The following is a 21,401-nucleotide window of genomic DNA, read 5'->3' on the forward strand; positions in this document are numbered from 1 at the left end:
AACTCAAATGAAATCACCATGCTCCCAGTGAAATGGTAGCCAAGGGTTCAAAATGGAGCCCTAAGCAGGGAGGGGAGAGCTACCCTGGCTGTGCTTCACCTACTGTCAGGAGGTGGAGCCCCTCACATTCTCCAGCCGGGAGCCAGCAAGGCTGACCTTTATTTCTGAGGCCACGATGCTTTTAACATCACACTTGCCATTTACACACCCATTTGCTCATCCATCCGTTCCATACGCACGCATTGATTCGGTACCTGTGTACATCCGCCCCTCCATCCTTCCACTCGCTTATCCAGGCACTAATTTACTCATTCATTCAACAAATGCTTCCCGAGTGCCTAGTATATACCAGGTACTGTGCACACACCAGGCACTGAGAATTCAGCAAGTCACACAGACATAGCTTCTACCCTTGCGGCATTTTCAGACTACTGGGGCAGCAAGAATTTACACAAATACACACAGAACCACAAAACAGGAATAAGTGTCTTGTCCATTCATCTATCCAGCCACCACCCATCCATCCATCCATCCTTCCATCCATCCTTCCATCCATCCCCCCCAGTTAGGGAATGTTTACTGCTATGAGCTAGGCGTGTGCAAGGCACTCTGGAAAAACTCAGAGATGGACTAGGGTACTCTCCTGAAGGAACTTAGCACATTGTGGGAAGGAGAAGCTGACCTCAAGTGAGTGATACGGGCAGCCTGTGCAATGGGCCCAGATTTTCCCTAGTTTATCTCCCCGCCCTGCTCCCCTCTATTGCAGCCCTTGTCCTTGGAATGGTGCAGGGGCTGGTCTGGCTCAGGAGGGGCTCACGTTGCTTTCCCTTCCCCTTTGGGTGAGCCCAGCGGGAGGCCACCTGGGTTCTGCAGGATGCCAGTGAAGCTCTGCTGGCAGCGAGCTCTAAGGCCCATCCTGAGGACCAGAGGCGCCAGGCGGCCACCAAGGACCTGTTTCAGGCCGTGGGCAGTGTGCTGGCAGCTTCCCTGAGGGATGGACCGGAAAACCCTACCGGGGCCAACGGCAGCCAGGTAGGTGTTTCAGCCCAGATGCAGGCCTCCCAGCTACCACATGCTCCACTCACACCAGCCTTTCTAGATGGGTCTTTCTCTTCATCTTGCAGATAAGGAAACTGAGACACAGAGGTTAAAGTCCTCTCTAGGGAACTGGAAGAAAAGTTCCAGAGACCAGAGCTTCTGGGAGCCAGTGTGGTATACTAGGCAGAGCACAGGCTTTGGAGCGAGGCAGCCTGAGTTCACATGCTGCCTCTGTCACTTTCAAACCTTGAGACTTGGGCTGGGTGCATGACGACTCTCGGCCTCATTCCTCATCTGTAAACTGAGGCAACCCGCCACCTCCCAGATAAGCCACCAACTGGTGAGATCACACGTCCACCCTCCCGGTTCTCAAAACACAGAACGCTGTTAGAACAGAGGCAGCCTCTGGAGTGAGAACGGACGTGGCACTGTCTCATGCGGCCCCAGCGCCCTGACGGGCCACCAGGGGAAGGGCCTCCCAGGATGGCCTCACGATGGAGCTGAAGGCCCATCACTTTCACCAGGTGGGGCTGTGTCACGTCTACTCAGGAGCACACACACACACACACACACACACACACACATGTTTATGTTCCAATACTTACACATACCCTCAAACACACATTCGTACGCAGACAATCACACATATACTCACAAATACATACACACTTAAGTCTTTATATTCACGTCACCCTTAAATACATACGTTCACATCCACTCAGTCATATCCTCTCTCTCACACACACACATGCACGCACATGCGTGCGCACACACACATACACGCACACGTGTAATCTGTGCCCCAATAGGAACTCTTTGCAAACGTCCAGCCCTTCCCGGGTCCTTGACCTCAGTGAGCCCACATCCTCATCTGGGGGTTTGGGTGGGGTGAGCAGCAGTCCAAGCCCAGGTGACCCTGTAAAATGGCTCTGCCTGTGGCTTTCCATTTCCCCACAAATAAGATGTGGGCTGTGGGTGGACGGCAGGGTCGGACAGAGCAGCACAGAGAGGCACAGAGCGTGACAGCCTAGCGCACGGACTCAGGAGCCAGATGCCTCTCCACCTCACCGTTGAGTCCTGGAACTTGCCTTTTTCCATATGTGACCTCCACAAGTCACTCATCCTTTACGTGCCTTTGTTTCCCTGTCTGCCAAATGGGTAAGTGAGAGCACCTGCCTCACAGAGTTGTCGTGAGGATGAAAAGGGTTCACATAAGCGCTGGAATCCGTGCAGTTGTTACTCTTCATTCCCTACAGAGCCCGGCGCTCAATGAACGGCAGTGTTGTCCCTTGCTCACTCCTCTGCGCACCCCCCACCCCCTGCCCAGTCCCTGCTGAAGGCCCCACACTAGCCTGGTGACAGTGAGCAAAGGTGGCATATGGACACGGGTCACAGCAGCATCCCCTGCTTCCTCTTCCAGATGGCCACCGTGCCCCAGCTGCTGGATGTTGTGGAGCGAGTGCAGGCTGCCCTCCTGCTGGGGACACTGCCTGGGGGCCTCCCGGCCACTCTGGCTGCCCCTTCCATCTCCGTGTACACGAACAGGTAACCAGCAGCACTGGCATCCCCAAGACAGCCTGTCCCCTGACCTGGCTCGTTCCATAGCCACAGCCCGAGACCCTGTGACAGGCAGAGCCCAGGCAGCCAGCCTTGGAAGTGGGATGGCTTTTCACCGAGAGAAGGTCCCCACGTTGGGTGCTTGTGCAGCGTAGGAGGGCAACGGCTGAGTGCACACCCCGTCTTGGAGCCACCCACAAGTCCTGAGAGTTGGGTCATGTGGGAGCCATGCAGGCAGGGAGGCTGAATGAAGGGGGCCTGCCCACCTTTAACCACATCTGGGGTGTGCCTGGCCAAGCCCGGTGCTCCCCAGAGCTGTGGGATGGATTCAAGAGCACTTGCCTTGGGAGTTCGTGGACCTGAGGATGCCCTCCACCCTGCATTCCTCCCCCTGACAAGCAAGGGCTGGACCACACTGCAGGCCCTGCTGGGACACCCGCAGTGAGCACCCTTCTCCAATTCTCCATGCCAGGGTTACCCTCCTGGGTCCCAGGGGCAATTTCCTGAAGCAGCACTCTGACCAGAGCTAGGGTCTGAAACCAGGTCCCCAGTCTAATCAGACAGGACAATGGCAAGGGCCAGAGAAGATGGGGCTGGGAACCCATGATATCAGAGATCAAGTAGGTAGGGGAGCTAGGCCTGGAGAAATGCTCACATCAAAGCTCACTTATTCATTCAGCAAAGGATGTGTTGACCCCCACTGTGTGCCAGGCACTCTTGTTGGCATGGGGTGGGGGTGGGGGTGCGGCCTTAAACAAAGCTGGCTAAAGCCCTGTCCTCACAGTGTGTGTGTGTGTGTGGGGGGGGGTTGTCGGCTACCTTCCATGCTGTTCCATTGACACGAGCGTACAGAACCGCCTTTGGGGACTGAAGCAGAGCCGCCTGCTCTCATGGCGATACTGGGGCTCCCGGCAGAGCAAGAACTCTTCCTCTGACACTGACTTTCCTCTCTCTCTCCTGGCACCTCTGCTCTCGCCTTGTGGCCAGAATACAGCCCTGGAACTGGCGGGGCTCCTCTGTGCACACCGCTGCCACTCACTCTGCGACCTTCACCCTGCCCGCGGCCTCCTCCCTTGGCTCCATGGAGGCCAGCCAGGAGCCTGTGGACATCAGGGTAACAACAGTAATGCCCTCCTCGGGAGCAGCCCTTTACAGCTTCTATGGCATTTGCACTCGCATGCGTGTTTGCTCAGTTATGTTGAAGACGACCCTTTCAATTACACATATTACTATGCCCATTTTACAGATGAGGCTCAGTGACCTGCCCGAGGCCACAAGCAAAATGGCAGGGCTGGGATGCAGACTCCCAAATCCATCCTTCTTCCACTGTGTGGTGGAACTTCCCCGGCAGCCTCGGTTCAATTAGTTCCTGGAAGTAAAGTTCTTCGGACTTCGTTCCATAACTAGGAAACGGCAAGCCCAGGGCTCTTTTCACTCCCAAGTTAGGGCACATCTCTCTGTTCCTTCAGCCCCAACAAAGACAAATATCTTTCTCTTGGGGACTCGCTGGCTTTGCCAAGAAAAAAGGCTCAGATGGTTTTACAGTCCAGCAACTGCACAACTCTAGCGGGTCTGAGCAGGTCCTCAGCCTTGAAAGGCAGACACACACCCAGAAAGCCAGACACAGCTAGCTAACAACAGGGTCCCCCATTCACCCCATAGAGCAAGGGCCACTTGTCCATCCCATCTTGGGAAACCCTGTCATTCACACAGGGACGCAGTCACCTTCCAGCCTTCAGGGGCCTTGGCCAGCACTCTGTGTTCTTGGTTTCAGATGATGAGTTTCCCAACGAGCCCTTTCCCAGCCCGAAGTCACTTTGATGTCAGTGGAACTGTTGGTGGCCTCTGTCTGACCAGCCCCAGTGGACATCTCATACCCGTGAGGAATCTGTCGGAGAACATCGAGGTAGAACTTGGGGGTGCTTTCAGAAGTCAGGTGTCACTTCTGTTTTCTTCTTCAACTTGGTTGGGACCAACAGTTGATTAAAGAGGAGAATCATTAAGAATGGTCCATACCCTGTCTTACACGTTGTATTTTAACTTAAAACTATAAATGTATATCATTGTCAATCTTGGGGTGTACAATTGAAACATTTCTTTCAATCTGTTGATTGGAATTTTAATCATTTTCATTACATTAACCACCCTTACATTGCAGGCTCTGAAATGTCCAATTTTCTCTAAAATGAAGCAAAAACATCAGGGCGCCTGGGTGGCTCAGTTGGTTAAGCATCTGACTTTGGCTCAGGTCATGATCTCAGGGTTTGTGAGTTCGAGCCCTACATCAGGATCTCTGCTGTCAGCCCAGAGCCTGCTTTGGATCTTCTGTCCCCCCCCACCCCACCCCTCTCGCTCGCTCAAAAATAAATAAAAACATTAAAATGAAGCAAAAATATAAGCACACCACGGTGCAATACAAGATCAGATCCTCTTGAGGATCTCTTGAGATTTTAGTGAGTTTTTTCCTAATCTAGTTTTCTCATCAATGACTAATTCAATACCAATGTTTAGCAATTCATCTTTCCTGTATCTCCTCAAAGCATTCAGCTTGTTTTTATGCAAATAATTCTTTTCACACTAGTACTCTGTCACTTTATGTCACTCTGTGGAATATCTCATTAAAATTGACCTTTACAGGGGCGCCTGGGTGGCTCAGTCAGTTAAGCATCTGACTTCGGCTCAGGTCATGATCTCACACTCCATGAGTTCAAGCCCCGCGTCAGATTCTGTGCTGACAGCTCAGAGCCTGGAGCCTGCTTCAGATTCTGTGTGTCTCTCTCTCTCTCTGACCCTCCCTCGTTCATGCTCTGTCTTTCTCTGTCTCAAAAAGAAATAAACATTAGAAAAAAAATTTTTTTTTCAATTGACCTTTACAAACACATGTGGACATAAGCAGCTTTGGGATAAACACATGTGCCCACTGGTGAGCTCACACCTTGACTGGCAGGAGAGAGCTGTCATAGGCTGGGTTCTCTGGAAGCAGGTGCTGAGAAAGAGCTTGGGGTGCTAGATGTTTGCTGAGACCCACACCTGCAAAGAGGGAGGAAGGACAGCAGGACCGGGCAGAAGGAGGAGTCAGATCGCAACCCAGACATCACAAAGCCCCGGTCAACTCAAGGGGGTGTGCCTTAACAAGTACCAGCCATTAGAATGATAATAATCAGGCTTATTATTTTTTGTATGTTTTGATGTTTTGATATCTTAAAAATCTCGCTGGTGAGGAAGAAGTCTACACCTTTCATATGTAGACTAACCAACCCCAAGTCCATACCCCCAACAAGCCCCTTTATCTGACTCACACACCAAGTCAACATTTCCCCTGTCCTAAACCATCCCGAGGCCAGGTACCAGGCCACCAGATGAGACCATTCCTATAGTCCCAACCCTGCTGAAATCATCCAAATGGGCCTATCTGAAAATGGCTTACTCTGTCCTGCCAGGCCTTTCCCATGGAGATCCCAATAACGGCCCTGACCTGAGCTTTCCCCTGTGCCTGCCCCTGCCTCCTGACCCCTGTGGCCCTGCATGGCATGGTAGTCCCCTCCTCTTAGGAAATGTAAGTCACAGATTTTTTCAATGGCACTGGCCCCTCCATATCAGCAGTCGCCTCCATAAATTAAAATCCCTCACGTACAAATGAGACAGATGTCCCACAGCAGGCTGCTAAGTCTTGGCCTCATACCCCTTCTTCGCCCCCTGGATGCAGGTGGCCCCAGGGAGGGTGTGCCTCAGACGAGGTGGAGCTCTGCAGCTGGGACAGACCCTGAAGGAGCTGACAGCTGGAGCCTGTCTGTGAGTGGGGAGCAGGCCCTTCCTGGAAGGGGGCACATGGTGGACCATGCCCATGTCTAACACAGAAGACCACCAGAAATAAGAGTGCACAGTGGGCATCAATCAGTCTGTTTTAAGAAGGGAACACAGAGCATCAGTTAATGGAAAATGGTTATGAGAACTTCTAACATATTAGTAATAGAATAATGATAGCTGCTAACTTTTTAGTATTACTCTGTATCTGGCACTTGGCTAAGTATTTTGTATGTAATATCATTAAAAATTTTTTAATGTTTATTTGTTTTTGAAAGAGAGACAGAGAGAGAGCGCACGCGCGCACAAGTGGGGGAGGGGCAGAAAGTGAGGGAGACACAGAATCCAAAGCAGGCTCCAGGCTCTGAGCTGTTAGCACAGAGCCCAATGCAGGGCTCAAACTCACCAACTGCAAGATCATGATGTGAGTTGAAGTCGGACACTGAACCGACTGAGCCACCCAGGTGCGCCCCACCCCCCCGCTTTAAAAAAAAATTTTTTTTTAATATGTGATATCATTTTTTAAAAGATTTTTTTGTACTAAATGTTTTTTTATTTATTTATTTGGGGGTGGGGGAGGGGCAAAGAGAGAGATGGGGAGAGAGAATCCCAGGCAGGCTCCATGCTTCCAACACAGAGCCCGACGTGGGGCTTGAACCCACAAACCATGAGATCGTGACCTGAGCCAAAACCAAGAGTCGGATGCTTAACGGGCCACCCAGGCACCCCCAAAATATTTTATTTTTAAGTAATATCTACACCCAACGTGTGGCCTGAACTCACAACCCTGAGATCAAGAGTCACGAGCTCCACCGACTGAGCCAGCCAGGCGCCCCATGTATGCGATACTATTTTTAATACCCTGAATGAGTCTACGTGGTCTACTGATGACAAGGAAGCAGAGGCTCCGAGTGGCCTGTTAACTGGCTGGAGGTCCCACAGCTGATATAGGACAGAGCCAAGATCCAAACAGAGGTCTCTCTGCCTCTCTGGCCTGTGCTCCTAACTTAGACACTTCACTTGCTTCACACCATCGTCAGCATGACCATAGTTCACACAGCACACTTGAGAGAATGAGAAAAAGTGTGTCCTCTTTCTGTACGGATGCAGCCCAGTCCTTGGTATGCAGTTTGATGAGTGTGGTGGGTGAATAACAGCCCCCCGGGATGTCCATATTCTCATCCCTGAGCCTGTGGATTTGCCGCCTTACATGGCCAAGCGACTTTGCAGGTATGATTAAGTTAAGGATCTTGATAGAGAGATGACCCTGGATGATGTGGGTGGGCCCAGTGTCATGCCAGCTCCTTACAAGAGGCAGAGACAGGGAGAGTTAACTACAGAAGACAAAAGGCTGATCCGATGACAAAAGCAAGAGGTTGGGGTGATGTAAGGAGGGGCCCTGAGCCAAGGGACACGGCACCCTCAGAAGCTGGAAAAGGCAAGGTTCTCTCCTAGAGCCTCCAGACGGCATCAGCCAGCCAACCTTAGCCCTGCGGAACTGATTCTGGACTCCTGGCCTCCAGAACTGTAAGACGGCAGATCTGTGGTATCATAAGCACCAAGACAAGCAGCCCCAGGAAGCTGATAAGATGAGCACAGCAGAGTGGATCTGGGTTCCCCGGGCACTCACCCTGCCCTGCTCTGCACAGCAGCCCTGATGCTTACTGGCACTCCCATCCCGGCACACCCCTGATGTGACTGTTTCTGATGACAGATCCTGCTGCCCCGGCTTTCAAAAGGACACAGTGAGCCAACTGTGTTAAACTTGACCAGTCCTGAAGCTTTGTGGGTGAACCTGACTACAGATGGCGCAGCTTTGGGGATCCAGCTGCACTGGAGGCCTGATATCCCACTCATGCTCAGCCTGGGCTACGGCTACCACCCCAATGAGACCAGCTATGACGCCAAAGTTCACCTTCCGCCAACGGCTGCTGCAGGTAATCCATCAACTGGGCCAGCTTCTTGGGCAGTGGGGAGAGGGTAACCAACTTAAAACTTGAGAATCAGAAGCCATGGGGAAAAAAAACTTTTTTTGTTACATTAAACGCCTATTTTTTGGTGTTATTACTACTACTACTACTACTGTTATCATCAGTATTATTATCTGGCAACATTAAGTGAGCACCTACTAAACACCCTGAACTGATACGCACTTATAGAACTAACTTCACTGCAATCCTCATTACAACCCTTGGGATGGGTACTATGGACATTTCCTCTTGCCAGATAAGAACAGAGAGGTTAACTGGTACAAAGTCACACAGCCAAGAAGGGACAGAGTCAGAATTTGAGCCCTCATCTACCTTACTTGGCAGTTGTGCTGACTTGGGAGTGCCTCCTATTCTCTGCTCCAGACCTCAAGGGAAGAGGGCTTTCTTAGGATATCAGGGAGACCGTCAGCTCCCCTGCCCAGTCACCTTGGTCTTTCTCTCCCATGACATTAGCCCCAGTCTCCACAAGGCTTCGGGCTGACCTGGAGCCCTCTCTCTTGCAGATGGACTGTCCACGTGGATTCTGAACCCAGAGGACCTGCATTTTGGAGAAGGCATCTACTATCTGACTGTGGTCCCCGAGTCTGACCTGGAGTTAACCCCCACCAGGGACCTCACAGTTGGCATCACCACCTTCCTGTCCCACTGTGTGTTCTGGGATGAGGTCCAGGGGACTTGGGACAACTCTGGGTGCCAGGTAAGGAGAGGACACAAAGAAGAAGACACAGCAAGCTTGGTTGGGTGTGTCCAACTCATTTGGGGTCCCCTTTCAGTGCCTCTCGTGGCTGTTCTGCACCCCTCTACAGTGTCTTTGCATATGCTGTTCCCTAGGCCTGGAATGCCCCTCCTCCCCCAGTATGGTTAACTAGACCCTGCCTCCAGTATCACTTCCTTGAGAAAACTGTTCTTAACCCCCGGGCAAGTCGGATTTTCTGCTGTAAGCTCTCCCAGTACATACATCCATTCCTCCATAGCACTAAACACAGCACTAAGCCATTTCATATCTACTCAGGAGGTCACTGGGATGATGTCTGTTCCCTCAGTGCACCAGGAGCCCCTTTAGTCAGGAACAGTGTGCTATGCTCACCATTGAGAACAAATGACCATTGAATGAATGGACATTCATCGCCAAGGAACTGAACTCAGAGTCCTTTATTCCATGCCAGGTGCTGTGTTCCGTGCTTTACTTGTATTACCTCATCAGACCTCCACAATAACCCTCTAAGAGAGTAGGAATTCCCATTCTAAGGTGGTAAAACAAAGGCTCAGGAAAGTCAACAAATTTACCCCCAGATCCCTTGCCTAGTAGGTGGGAGAGCTGGAACTCAGACCCAAGCCCATCTGTCTCCAGCGCAGGAGCCTTCTGTGAGATGCAGCACTGCTTGCCCAGCCCCCCACCCAGTCTCGCCAAGCCCCTGGATGGCACATGGCTCTATTAATTGCAATCAAATCCCTGTCTCAAGTCAGCTCAGCTCTGCCCATGACAGTGTCCAGACATTAGCTCTGAGGTCATCAGAGGCCATCTTTCATGCATCAGTGTTCCTCTTCCGCCTTCCCTGCCTTTGATCTGCTGTTCTCTCCCTGGGCCAAAGGCCCTTTATACCTACCCTGCATGGAAAACTCCTGTGCTATTCACCCTTCCATCTCCCACTCCAATGTCACCTTCTTGGAAGCATCCAGACATCGGGACTCTCCCTTTCTGGACTTCCACAGCATTTCATACTCTCCCCCAAACAGCAACCTCCACATCTAGCTGAAATTTATCACATACCTGTCTCCATCTAATAGACCGTACCTTCTTTCATTTATTTAACAAATATTTGCCGTGCGCAAGGCAGTGGGGATATAATGGTTAGAAAAACCAGTGAGCTCTAGGTCCAGCAGAGGACACAGCCAAGAAGCAAATGCCACACATAATCAAATGACAATGGTCACAAGTAGTATAAGAAGCCAGGCCCCAGCAGAGCCACAGAAGGGGACTCAGACCCAAGCTCCTTCCGGCTTTGTTTCTGCTATAACTTCAGCTCCCTTGTCAACTCCTGCCCTGGCTTCTGGCCACCACACAGAGGGAGTTCCCCAAAGTGCCAGGAAGAAACGGGTGCATCGCGACGTCCAAGAGACAACATGTTCCCCGTGCCCGCAATAGAGCCCTTTGTACCTCGTGAACAAGGCCCTGGGTGTGTTGCGACCTTCCCAGAGTCCTCACTCCCGGCAGCTGTTTGATGCCCACGCTGCTGGCCTGGAGTGCCCGGCAGGCTGTCCTCAGAGGCCCGAGGCTCAGAAAGAGGGATGGTGTAGCCGATGGGGGCGTGGGCTCTGCTGTTGGACAGACTTGGGTCCAATCCCACTTCATCAGGACTGGGCAGGTAACTTTGGGCAGGTTGCCGCACCTCTCTCAGCTTTCCCATCTGAAAATGGGGATACAAGCTGGTTACCACTTACAGTTGGGGCGGGGCCTGGACAGGAATAGGGGGATCAAGTAGTTAGTGTGGGGTCTGGCACAAGTGAGTGCTCCACAGAGTCAAATGGTTGTTGTGTTGAACAATCTGAACACGGAGAAGACAAAACTATATATAAAATGGAAATCAAGGGGACAATGAACATGGGACTTGGGTGGCGGTTGGGTTGAGGGAGCATGAGGACAGCCCAGGGGAGGACTACTTATCTAACTGTAAGTTATTGGAAAGTTCCTAGCTTTCGAGTAGGGTAGGGGGTTCTCAGGACTTATTATGTTATTGAAAATATACACCTACTAATACATGCGTACATGAATGCGGGACATACAAAAGTCAGATGTGGGAGTGTGTTGTGGACGAAAAGTTATATGAATCCAATAAATACGCGATGCTCGTTATATAGAAGCAGATACAGATAGCTATAGCTATAGCTATAGATAAAGATCCCTGGGGAGCCATAAATAAGTAAATGGGTGGAAAGACAGCACCAAATTCTCTAAATGGCTAAAGAAAGCTCCAAGTCTGTAGACCGCAGACCTTCTCAAGGGGTAAAAGCAGAATTATTGCAAGGGGGCTGAGAATCTGTATTCCTGCTTAAGTATTTTCTCAAAGGTCACTAAAGTTGCAACTACTTTAGCAAGGGTATGCGCAGATTTATTCCCGGAGTTCAAGAGACTCTCACGCTGGAAGGGTTGGGAAAGCCCGGGAGGACAAAGATGTAGGCATAAAAAGCCTGGTCCCTGGGCACCCAGCACTGAGATGGTCTTGTCACTGGCACCTGCTTGGTTTCTTCTCTGAAACCATCTCCACTCCTTCCGAGTGCCTCAGGCGTTCCCCTAAGGCCCACAGCTGCATGACAAGCGCTGAGCAGGATTGGGAAACAGTGAGAAAAACAATGAAGCAAACACGGAACTAAGGGCCATGTGAAATCTGTCAATAAACACTTGGTGTCATGCCCATGTGACCCCTCTGCTGGGTGGCTTGTTAAGGAAAAGAGACAAGAGTTACCTGCTGGGGCAGTTTGGGCTGCAGCAGGTCCTTCCTCATGCGCTGAGCTGAGCGGAGAACTTTCTGCATGCCAGGGTCTCCTGCTCCCTACCCCTCCCACCTCACCACCTCCTGGTAGACCCTGAAGTGAAAAGTGGCACTGAGTTGTGGGGTTGAACATAATCTCTGCCCACCAAATGGCCCGGGGGGGGGGGGGGGGTAACTGAAAGTTGACAGAAGGATTTAGGAAAGGACTTAAGTGCAAGGTGTGAATTAAGAACACAGATGGGGGTCCCCAGCCCTGGTCCATTCCTGTCTCCACCCCCACCCCTGGCCTCAATGTTATGGTCCTGTACCACAGGGGACCATGTGCCCAAGCTCCACCCACACACCTTGCCCCCCATAGCCACATCCTGCTTCCCTCATGCCCGAGGGTGGGCACACCGGTGGCCAGTCCACCAGAGAAGAGTGATCCTGAGGAACAGGGCTGTGCAGGCCCTAGAAGCAAGGGATTCCAGGTCCACGTCCCCAAACCATAGTCTAGAAGGGGGAATCCCAGGGCCAGGACTAGGGTAAAACAAGTGAGACATCTATGGTGCAAAATTTAAGGAGGGCTTCATCCTCAGGGTCACCTAGAGCCTTTCCCTAGACACGGTGAGTGCTATGTGCTGTGGTGGGCACGTCCCTGGGGCCCCCTGACTCCCTGTCTTGTGCAGACAGGTGCTGCCTGAGGATAGCTAGAGCAGCACGCACTCAAAGCATGAGCCCAGGCGAGGGGCCCCTGGTGCCTAAACCTAAGAGGGTGAAATTTAGGGAGCGCATTCCTGGTGCTAAGACACCAGTTCAGGATTTAAACATTTGTCCTTCCCTTTTCTTTACATGATTCCCCAGTATCAGTTTTTTTGGTTTTTTTTTTTTTGTGTTTGTTTTTTATCTTCAGTGTGAGATGACTGACCACCCTAGCGAGTCCCAGGACTTGGGCCTTTCCTTTTTAGAAATAGATAAGTCCCTGGAAACCTGAGATGAGCTGATTACCCTGGATGGCCTCTCAGCACCTAGCCTATTGCCTGGCATAGATTTTGCACTCAATACATATCTGTCCAACGAGTGAGCATCGGGCGGAGAATGTAATGGAATCATGTGCACCAAAGTTGTGACAATGGCTGCTAATGGAAGGTGGGGGATAGAGGGAACTTCGCCTTCACCCGTAATAGTTCTTTAAAAGGGCAAAGATGACTCATGAGATACACAGGTGCCCACTGAGAATGACAGGTACAAAGATACTTGTTATAGATAATATTGTTGACATTTAAAGATTTTTAGCTAACTAAAAAATCTCAAGAGAATCCTAGAGCTGGTCTCCCCAGGCCTCCTCAGGGAACTTTCCACCTCCCTTGGGCTTTAGTGAGCCAGAGACGTGCTGGCATTCCTACCGGGGCCTCTTTGGGGTTGCAGGTGGGGCCACGGACCACCCCCTCCCAGACACACTGCCTCTGCAACCACCTCACCTTCTTTGGAAGCACGTTCCTGGTGACGCCCAATGCCATCGACGTCCGCCAGACCACCGAGCTCTTTGCCACCTTTGAAGATAACCCCGTGGTTGTGACTACCGTGGGCTGCCTCTGCGTGGCCTACGTGCTGGTGGTGATCTGGGCAAGGAGGAAGGATGCTCAGGATCAGGCCAAGGTGAGGTTGCGTGGTCTGCAGGAATGGGAGGAAGGAGCAGGGGGTGTTCCCTTGCAGGAACTTCAGGGGATGGAGCTCAGGTGGGGAGCCAAAGGGCCAGCAGCAAAGCCAGGTCATCCCAGGCAAGCCAGCTTCTCAGCCTCATTATATATAAAATGTCCATTCTCGGGGCGCCTGGGTGGCGCAGTCGGTTAAGCGTCCGACTTCAGCCAGGTCACGATCTCGCGGTCCGTGAGTTCGAGCCCCGCGTCGGGCTCTGGGCTGACGGCTCGGAGCCTGGAGCCTGTTTCCGATGCTGTGTCTCCCTCTCTCTCTGCCCCTCCCCCGTTCATGCTCTGTCTCTCTCTGTCCCAAAAAATAAACATTGAAAAAAAAAAAATTTAAAATGTCCATTCTCATCAAATTGTCAGGAGGATTATTCTACTGACCATTTATTGAGGATTTACTAAATGCCAGTGATTATCCCATTTAATGCTCACTTCACCTGTAAGAAGAAGATTGAGAGGCCCCAAGACCAACCTCAAGTTCAGCGATTTGCTGGGAAGACTCTCAGAATTCAGAAAAGCTGTGATACTCATGATTATGGTTTATTGCAATGAAGGATGCAGATGAAAATCAGAAAAGGGAAGAGTTCAGGAGAGATCTGGCCAGAGCTTCCGACTACTCCCCCAGGAGAGCTGTATGGACAGACGGCATTCTCTAGCAATGGCGTGTGACAGTTCATACGAAGCTCACCTGAGCCCTGGGGTCCAGGGTTTAATGGGGGGTCAGCCACAGACATATGGAGTGCCCACTGAGTAACTGAGGTCAGTCACTCAGTCTCCAACAAATCACCTATCATCACCACCACCACCCAGAGGTCAGACTGATACAGCATGGCCCAAAGCCCTCATCATAAATCAGACTGTTAGCAGAGACTACTTGGTGTGGACCAAGGTATTCAAAGACACTCATCACTTGGGGCGCCTGGGTGGCTCAGTTGGTTAAGCGACCGACTGTGGCTCCGGTCATGATCTCACAGCTCGTGAGTTCGAGCCCCGCGTCAGGCTCTGTGCTGACAGCTCAGAGCCTGGAGCCTGCTTCGGATTCTGTGTCTCCCCCTCTCTCTACCCCTCCCCTGCTCATGCTCTGTGTCTCTCCATCTCTCAATAATAAATAAACGTTTAAAAAAAAAAAAAGAAAAGACACTCATCATGCAGGAGATTCCAAGCACTCAGGGGTTATCTTTCAAGAGCTGGCCAAGATCCAGGTCTTTCTTTGAAATGTGCAGGGTATGGACAACCCGGGCCTTCTGAGTCCACCCTTAACCGGACGGTGCCTCTATCACCTTACAGAGGAAAAGACCAAAGATCAGGGAGGGCAACTAACTGATCTAAAGTCACCTCCAAGAAGCCAGAATTCAGACCCAGATCTGCCTGACCATAAAACAGGTCTGAGGATAGAAACGAGAAAAACAAATTGCCAACAACAAAGTTCTGATTACTTTTCTAATATGTGCACCGTATCTGACATTTAAGGAGCCTTCAGTAAAATTCTGAGTGTCTGAGTGAGCACATAAATGCTTGCAAGGATGCACTGTCACAAAGTTCTGAAATATTCTCCATTTCCCGCCCTCCCCACACACACAGCAACACCTCTCAGGATGTGAAGGTGGCACAAAGCTTAATAAGCTCATAGTTACAGCATTTATACCGCTGTCTTCAATTCACACGAGGGATTCAACATTAATACTTTAAGCGCCTCCCGTGTTGCTTGGTTCCCAAGAAAGAGACTCTGCAGCGGAGCTGAGTGTGCAGGGCGTTTCACAAGGAGTGCCTGCGCTCAGCCCTGGAAAGGGAGGGAAGGAGGCAGGACGAGCAGAAAGAGAAGCAGCACTGTCCACAACAGCCCAAGTACGGAAAGAGCCCAAGTGTCCACCGAAGGATGAATGGACAAAGAAGATGCGGTGTGTAAGGACAATGGAGTATCACTCGGCAATGAAAAAGAAGGAAATCTCGCCATTTGCAGCTACGTGGATGGAACTGGAGGGTATGATGCTAAGCGAAATGAGTCAGAGAAAGACAAATACCATAGGACTTCACTCATGAGGACTTGAAGACACAGAACAGATGAACACAAGGGAAGGGAAGCAAAAATAACATAAAAACAGGGAGGGGGACAAAACAGAAGAGACTCTTAAGTATGGAGAACAAACAGAGGGTTGCTGGAGGGGAGGTGGGAGGGGGGATGGGCTAAATGGGGAAGGGGCACTAAGGAATCTACTCCTGAAATCATTGTTGCACTATATGCTAACTAATTTGGATGTAAATTAAAACAATAAAAGTAAAAAGGAAGGAAGGAAGGAAGGAAGAAAGAAAGAGAGAGAGAGAGAAAGGGAAGCTGGGCTGGGAGCTCCAGAGATGCCCTGCGTTGGGTCGAGATGCCCAGGTCTTGAGCATGCCCAGATACCACATCAATCTGCCATCGCACGTCAGCCTCCCCAGGAGGGCATATGACCTCAGTAGAGGTGGCTGTCACATCCCAGACAACTGGAGCAGACAACCGTCCACTGCTGGGAGATCTGGATGGCTCACCACAGAGCCCACTGCAACCTCTACTCCAGCTTTGTTTTGTTTTGCTGCTAAACCACCTTAGCCTTCCTTCCTTTTAAATTCCCTTAGAGTCCCAATCTGGTCACCAATGTTAGAAATTCTAGATAAACAGAGTTGGTATCATTCACCAGATCAAACACTGAACGTTCTCACCTTAATACCAAGTTCATTTCCAGTTTGACTACTTTGAGTCATATTTAATATGAAATGCATTTTGTACTATTTTATTTTAAAAGTTTTTTATTTCACTTGTTCTCACCCAATGGAATGAATAAATAACATACACAATTTTGCTCTCTTCCCTTGTCATGAATGCCCAGCTCGCTCTTGGCTGCTGTGTAGTGCATGAACCCACTGAACAGGGCCCTCCTAACGCCATCCTTCTGTCCAGGTGAAGGTCACGGTGCTGGAGGACAACGATCCCTTTGCCCAGTACCACTACCTGGTGACAGTCTACACTGGAAACCGGAGAGGGGCAGCCACTTCCTCGAAGGTACCTGTCCACGCAAGACTCCCCCCCCCCCCCCCGCCCCGGTTGATCAGTGTGTCCCTCCCAGCAAAGCCCTTGCTGGCCCATTGTTGAGTCACGTTAGCATAGTGAATACGGTATTGTAGGATTTTTTTTTTTTCTCTTCTCATTTTTTTACAGGAAAGAATCTTTTTGGCAAACAAAACATCACCCCAAGCCCCAATATTTAAAAAGATAAAGTAGGAACTTGTTAAGGGAGAGATGGGGCCTAGCACTATGACACTGGTCATCTCCCTTATCCCTATCAAAGAATAACTCAGACAGTAACCTGCATGCAAATTTGCTCGCATAAGAAGAGTCAGCAAACTGTTATCAATGGGTAGAGAGAAAACAAAACTCTTCAGAGAGAAGGGAGAAAGGAAAGAAAGGAACGGTGCCTCCCATTTGAAAACAAGGAGTCTTAGATTTTTGGGGGTAAACTGATTAGCTGGCATCTAGCTAAAAGGTCAGGCTGAGCCATCTGTCCCGGAGCAGGCTGACGAGAGGTAGTAAAGAAATTATTTCACTTACTTATCAATTCTCTGAGGTTCGTGAACACTTGGCTGTGGAGCATACAGCAGGTTGTCCCTGTAATGCTTCGGCATCCTGAGTTAAGTCTGGCCTGTGCGATGTTCCTCATCTCGATACACTATCTTGACAGCAGCCTCCAAGGTTCCTTTACTCAAACTGAGGGCTCAATGGAACACACTTTGAGAACCACTGGCACTGTGTCTACTATCTCAGAGGAAGCTCCATTGTTTTTTCAAAAATGATATCGAGCTTCATTACAGCGGGGCATTTGTCTGTTACTTTTTAAATCTTATTTTCATTTATGTTTGCATCTGTTTTATTTTTATTTATTGCTGTGTCTTAGGTCCTCAACCAGGTGGCTAACATAGAGTAAGAGCTCGGTAACTGTTCACTGAATAAACGTAGGAATTAATTTCATCCATCGAATGAAACATTTACCTTATTTCTGTTTGACACTAAAGAGACTACCTTATAGGAAAAACGTGAAAACCTACGATCCACAGGCCATTTCTCTTTCTGGAGAGTTGGGCCACATGTCCGTTTGATATTGTCTTAGTTTGGATGGTTAGTAGAGGCCAGGGATGCTGTTAAACATCCTACAATGCACAGGAAAGCCCCCAGAGCAAGGAATCATCCGGCCCAGGATGTCTATAGTGGATGAACCCTGCTGTGGAAGCATAAGTAGTTGCCTTGAGAGGGGGACCCTAGGACACCCCAGTAGGGGACTGGGAAGCTGATAGGGAAGAGAAAGAACTGATAAGGGGTGCATTATCAAATCCGTTACCTCTCTGGGCAGCTGGAGCCTAAACCCACTATGGAACTTGGCAAAATGGTAAGCAACATGGGCCTCAAAATCACCCCACTGATGGCTGGGGGAACTGGGTCACTTACCCACGAATCCCATCAGTCACTGGTGGAGAACAGCATGTATCGCCATTAATTCTCTGGCACTTCCAGTCTCTGTTCTAACAGCCCAAGAAACCCCAGGAAAGAGACAGCTGCTGGCAGGGATGCTGCAGTGGTGAGGCTGACAGACGTGGGCAGAACACAGATGGCAGTATGGTGGCTGTTTCTGCTCAGGAAATCAGCCATCAGTATCACCTGGACAGCTGCAGAAAAACAGATTCCTGGGCCCTGGCCCCAGGATTTTCAGTTGGGCGGTCTGGAGGGGGGGCCTAGGAATATGCATTTTCAAGACAATGGGCACTCATGCATTCACATCTCAGGGCCAGGTACTCTGGGAGACACTGGGAATATAACTGTTAGAGGGAGAAATCAGTTCCTACCCTAAAGCCCTTACAAATAAGTACACGGGAAGTTTTAAAAAGTTACCAGGAAGCGTTTTATAACTCACGCTGAATACATAAATGCAGATAGTGTGACCCCAAATCTTCATACACCTGAAAAATAATTCAGTAGGCCCAAGACGGGAGAAGAGAGAATGAAGGGGCCGTGCTATGTTGGTTTTCACTGGTTTTTGGACACTTCCAAGGAAACACGGCCAGCAGGGCCTGGTTACCAGGGGGAGTCGGCCTCTCCTAGTCTCTGGATTTCAGGTGACTGTCACCCTATATGGCCTGGATGGAGAGAGTGAACCCCACCACCTGTCAGATCCTGACATCCCAGTTTTTGAGCGAGGAGGAGTAGATGTCTTCTTACTCTCCACCCTGTTCCCCCTGGGGGAGCTGAGGAGTCTGCGGCTGTGGCATGACAACTCAGGGGACCGTCCATCCTGGTAAGTCACGGGGCGGGGGGGGGGGGGCGGCACACCACGAGAACCCCCTAAGTGCCAGCCCAGGGCTGTGCACGTGCCACCCGGCTGATCCACACAAGCCTCCGCAAACACATAGAATGGATCCCTACTTCACCGATAAGGACAGTGAGGGCGGGAGAGGCCCACCCATCCATGAGCCACACAGATGGGATTAGTAGCTACAAGGACTGGAAGTTGCAACCCTGGCGTCCAGTGTTAGCTCCACCCTTGGCACATTGCAGCATCAACCTGTCATTGAGCCCCCAGCTCCCCATCTGTAAAATGGGGATAGGTACCCGCTGTGAAGACAAACCTTGCCCAATAAGAGGGGACTAAGGAGACACTGGGCTGATTCTTTAGTGGAAGAGGCAGGAACAGCCGCCCCTGCTAAGCACTAGACTAAGCCTTCCTGTTTCTGTGCCTTTTTTCACCGGCTCCTCAACAATGACCAAGTACTCTCATTCAGGGACAAGTACCCTCATCCTTGTTTTGCAGGTGGAAAAATCCAAGCCCAGGGAAGGTAAGTGACTTGCCCAAGGTCACACAGCTGGCAAGCTCAGAGCCAAGAATCTGCCCCTTCTGTGTGAGGCCAAAACGAGTCACCTAGATGAGTCATTTCCAGCCTGACCCCCCCATCAGAGGCTTGCAACTTTAGAAAAACACAGCACTTACATTGCTGTCTTTAATTTACCTAAGGGATTACACATTACTACTTCAAGGGCTGTACATTGGACTCGGAGATAGAGTTGAAAATGCAGGGTGCCTGGGACCAGCCCCTGGGCAGGGAGAGAAGGAAGCAGGAGGAGCAGAGGGGGCAGAGCTCTGATGCAGCACAACAGCGTGGCTGACCCCCACAGGGAGCTCTGGAGTGTTCCGAGTCGGGCTGAGATGCCCAGGTCTTGACCACACCCAGGCACTGCACCCATCAGTCACTGGATGTTGGCCTCCCCCGGAGGCTGTGTGACCTCAACAGAGGAGGCTCTTGCATGCCTGACAGGGCTGTCCTCCTGGAAGTGAGAAGACGCGTGTCCAGAGCCTCCGAGCATCGTCTGCATTACACAGTAAATGCTCAGCAGAGAGTGGCTATTGATACTGTCACTATTCTTACTGGCCATAAGGCAACAGGGGAAATGGCTGCTCCGGCATCTCCCATCCCAGCAGAGGCGAGATGATCTCACTCCTTACGCGGGCCTCAAAGACCTAAATCAGGTTAGATGATTGATACCCATGAAGTCCTGAGTCCAAAATAGACGGCTCGTTCTCTGGGTGGAAGCCGGCAGGAAGACGAGGTTTTGTGCGCCCGAGTCTGCACCTCCCTGAATGCACACAATTTAGACAACGTGGCTTTCCTCACTTGCATCTGGATGCTGGCCCTGGGCCTGCTGCCCTGCACTAGGGTTAATAGTTTCAGAAGGTACCCTCTTGCAGCAGCATCTCCGTGAGCTCCCCACGTGAGGCCAAACTCACCCGCTGATCGGGGCATTTTGGTCAAGGCACCAAGGAAAATGAAGAAAAATACAGTTTCTCTTTTCAGGAGCTCTTGTTCTTGGGCTCAGGTTTGCAAAGGTGTTACCTTCGTGGTATCCAAAGAAGCCTCACCTCCCAACCTTGTCCTCAAAAGCACGGGTCCCTTCTGCAGGTACGTGAGCCGGGTGCTGGTGCATGACCTGGCAACGAACCGGAAGTGGTATTTCCTCTGCAACTCGTGGCTGTCCATTGATGTCGGAGACTGTGTCCTTGACAAAGAATTTCCGGTGGCCACAGAGCAGGACAGGAAACAATTCAGGTACTTTCTTCTTTTCAAGCAAATGCTGTTCACCTTATTCTTTCATCTTTAGGGAAGGTGCACTGCAATCCAGGTGAAGCAAAACAAAAGCATGTTTCAGCTATCGGGACTGCATAGCTTCAAATGTGTGACGTTAATGACCAATCAGTTTTTCTTGCCGGGACTGAGGGGCCCTGGAGGGACATGGACCCTCTGACACAGAATGATCTTTGACGTGGTGAGAACGGTTAGAACGGTTATCCGTATTTCTTTACATGTGTCGTACAATAATATGTTTTATGTGACTGAACAGCCTGATTTTGAAAGGCAATTCCATGTCTGGCCATCTGGGGCTCCTTCTTCATGCTGTTTTACTCCACACGGGTGTTTCAGCACGTGTCTCCCTTAGCTTTACTTCCTTCTTTCCACATCTGCCCAAACACATCAACGCAGATACAAATGTACACACACACACACACACACACACACACACACTCGTGTGCACACATACAACACCACAGACCGTTTATTTCATGTCTTTTAAAATGGAACCACTCCTACTATGTCACCCTTTTTCTTTGATGGTACACCATGAACATCCTTCCAAGACAGTGTGGTTGGGTCAAACTCTTCCTTATTGGCTGCATGATAATCCACAGACTGGATGTCCCACAGCTAATTCAGCCATCCTCCTATTGATGGACCCTCAGTCTGTTCCCAACCAATATTAGAAA

At 50.5% G+C, this 21,401-nt stretch overlaps 1 protein-coding gene across 1 annotated transcript in view; it reads left to right on the top strand.

The window, feature by feature from the left end:
• The window catches only part of PKD1L2 (polycystin 1 like 2), a 95,886-nt gene that overhangs the window by 42,097 nt on the left and 32,388 nt on the right, over positions 1-21,401 (top strand). The window contains 10 exon segments of the mRNA XM_030299226.1: positions 850-1,032; positions 2,459-2,583; positions 3,583-3,709; positions 4,370-4,501; positions 8,114-8,336; positions 8,894-9,087; positions 13,289-13,519; positions 16,502-16,603; positions 18,706-18,884; positions 20,542-20,688. Coding sequence (XP_030155086.1) covers positions 850-1,032; positions 2,459-2,583; positions 3,583-3,709; positions 4,370-4,501; positions 8,114-8,336; positions 8,894-9,087; positions 13,289-13,519; positions 16,502-16,603; positions 18,706-18,884; positions 20,542-20,688 — 1,643 coding nt within the window.

This window comes from Lynx canadensis, chromosome E2 (genome assembly GCF_007474595.2).
Source record: "Lynx canadensis isolate LIC74 chromosome E2, mLynCan4.pri.v2, whole genome shotgun sequence".
Lineage (NCBI taxonomy): Eukaryota > Metazoa > Chordata > Mammalia > Carnivora > Felidae > Lynx > Lynx canadensis.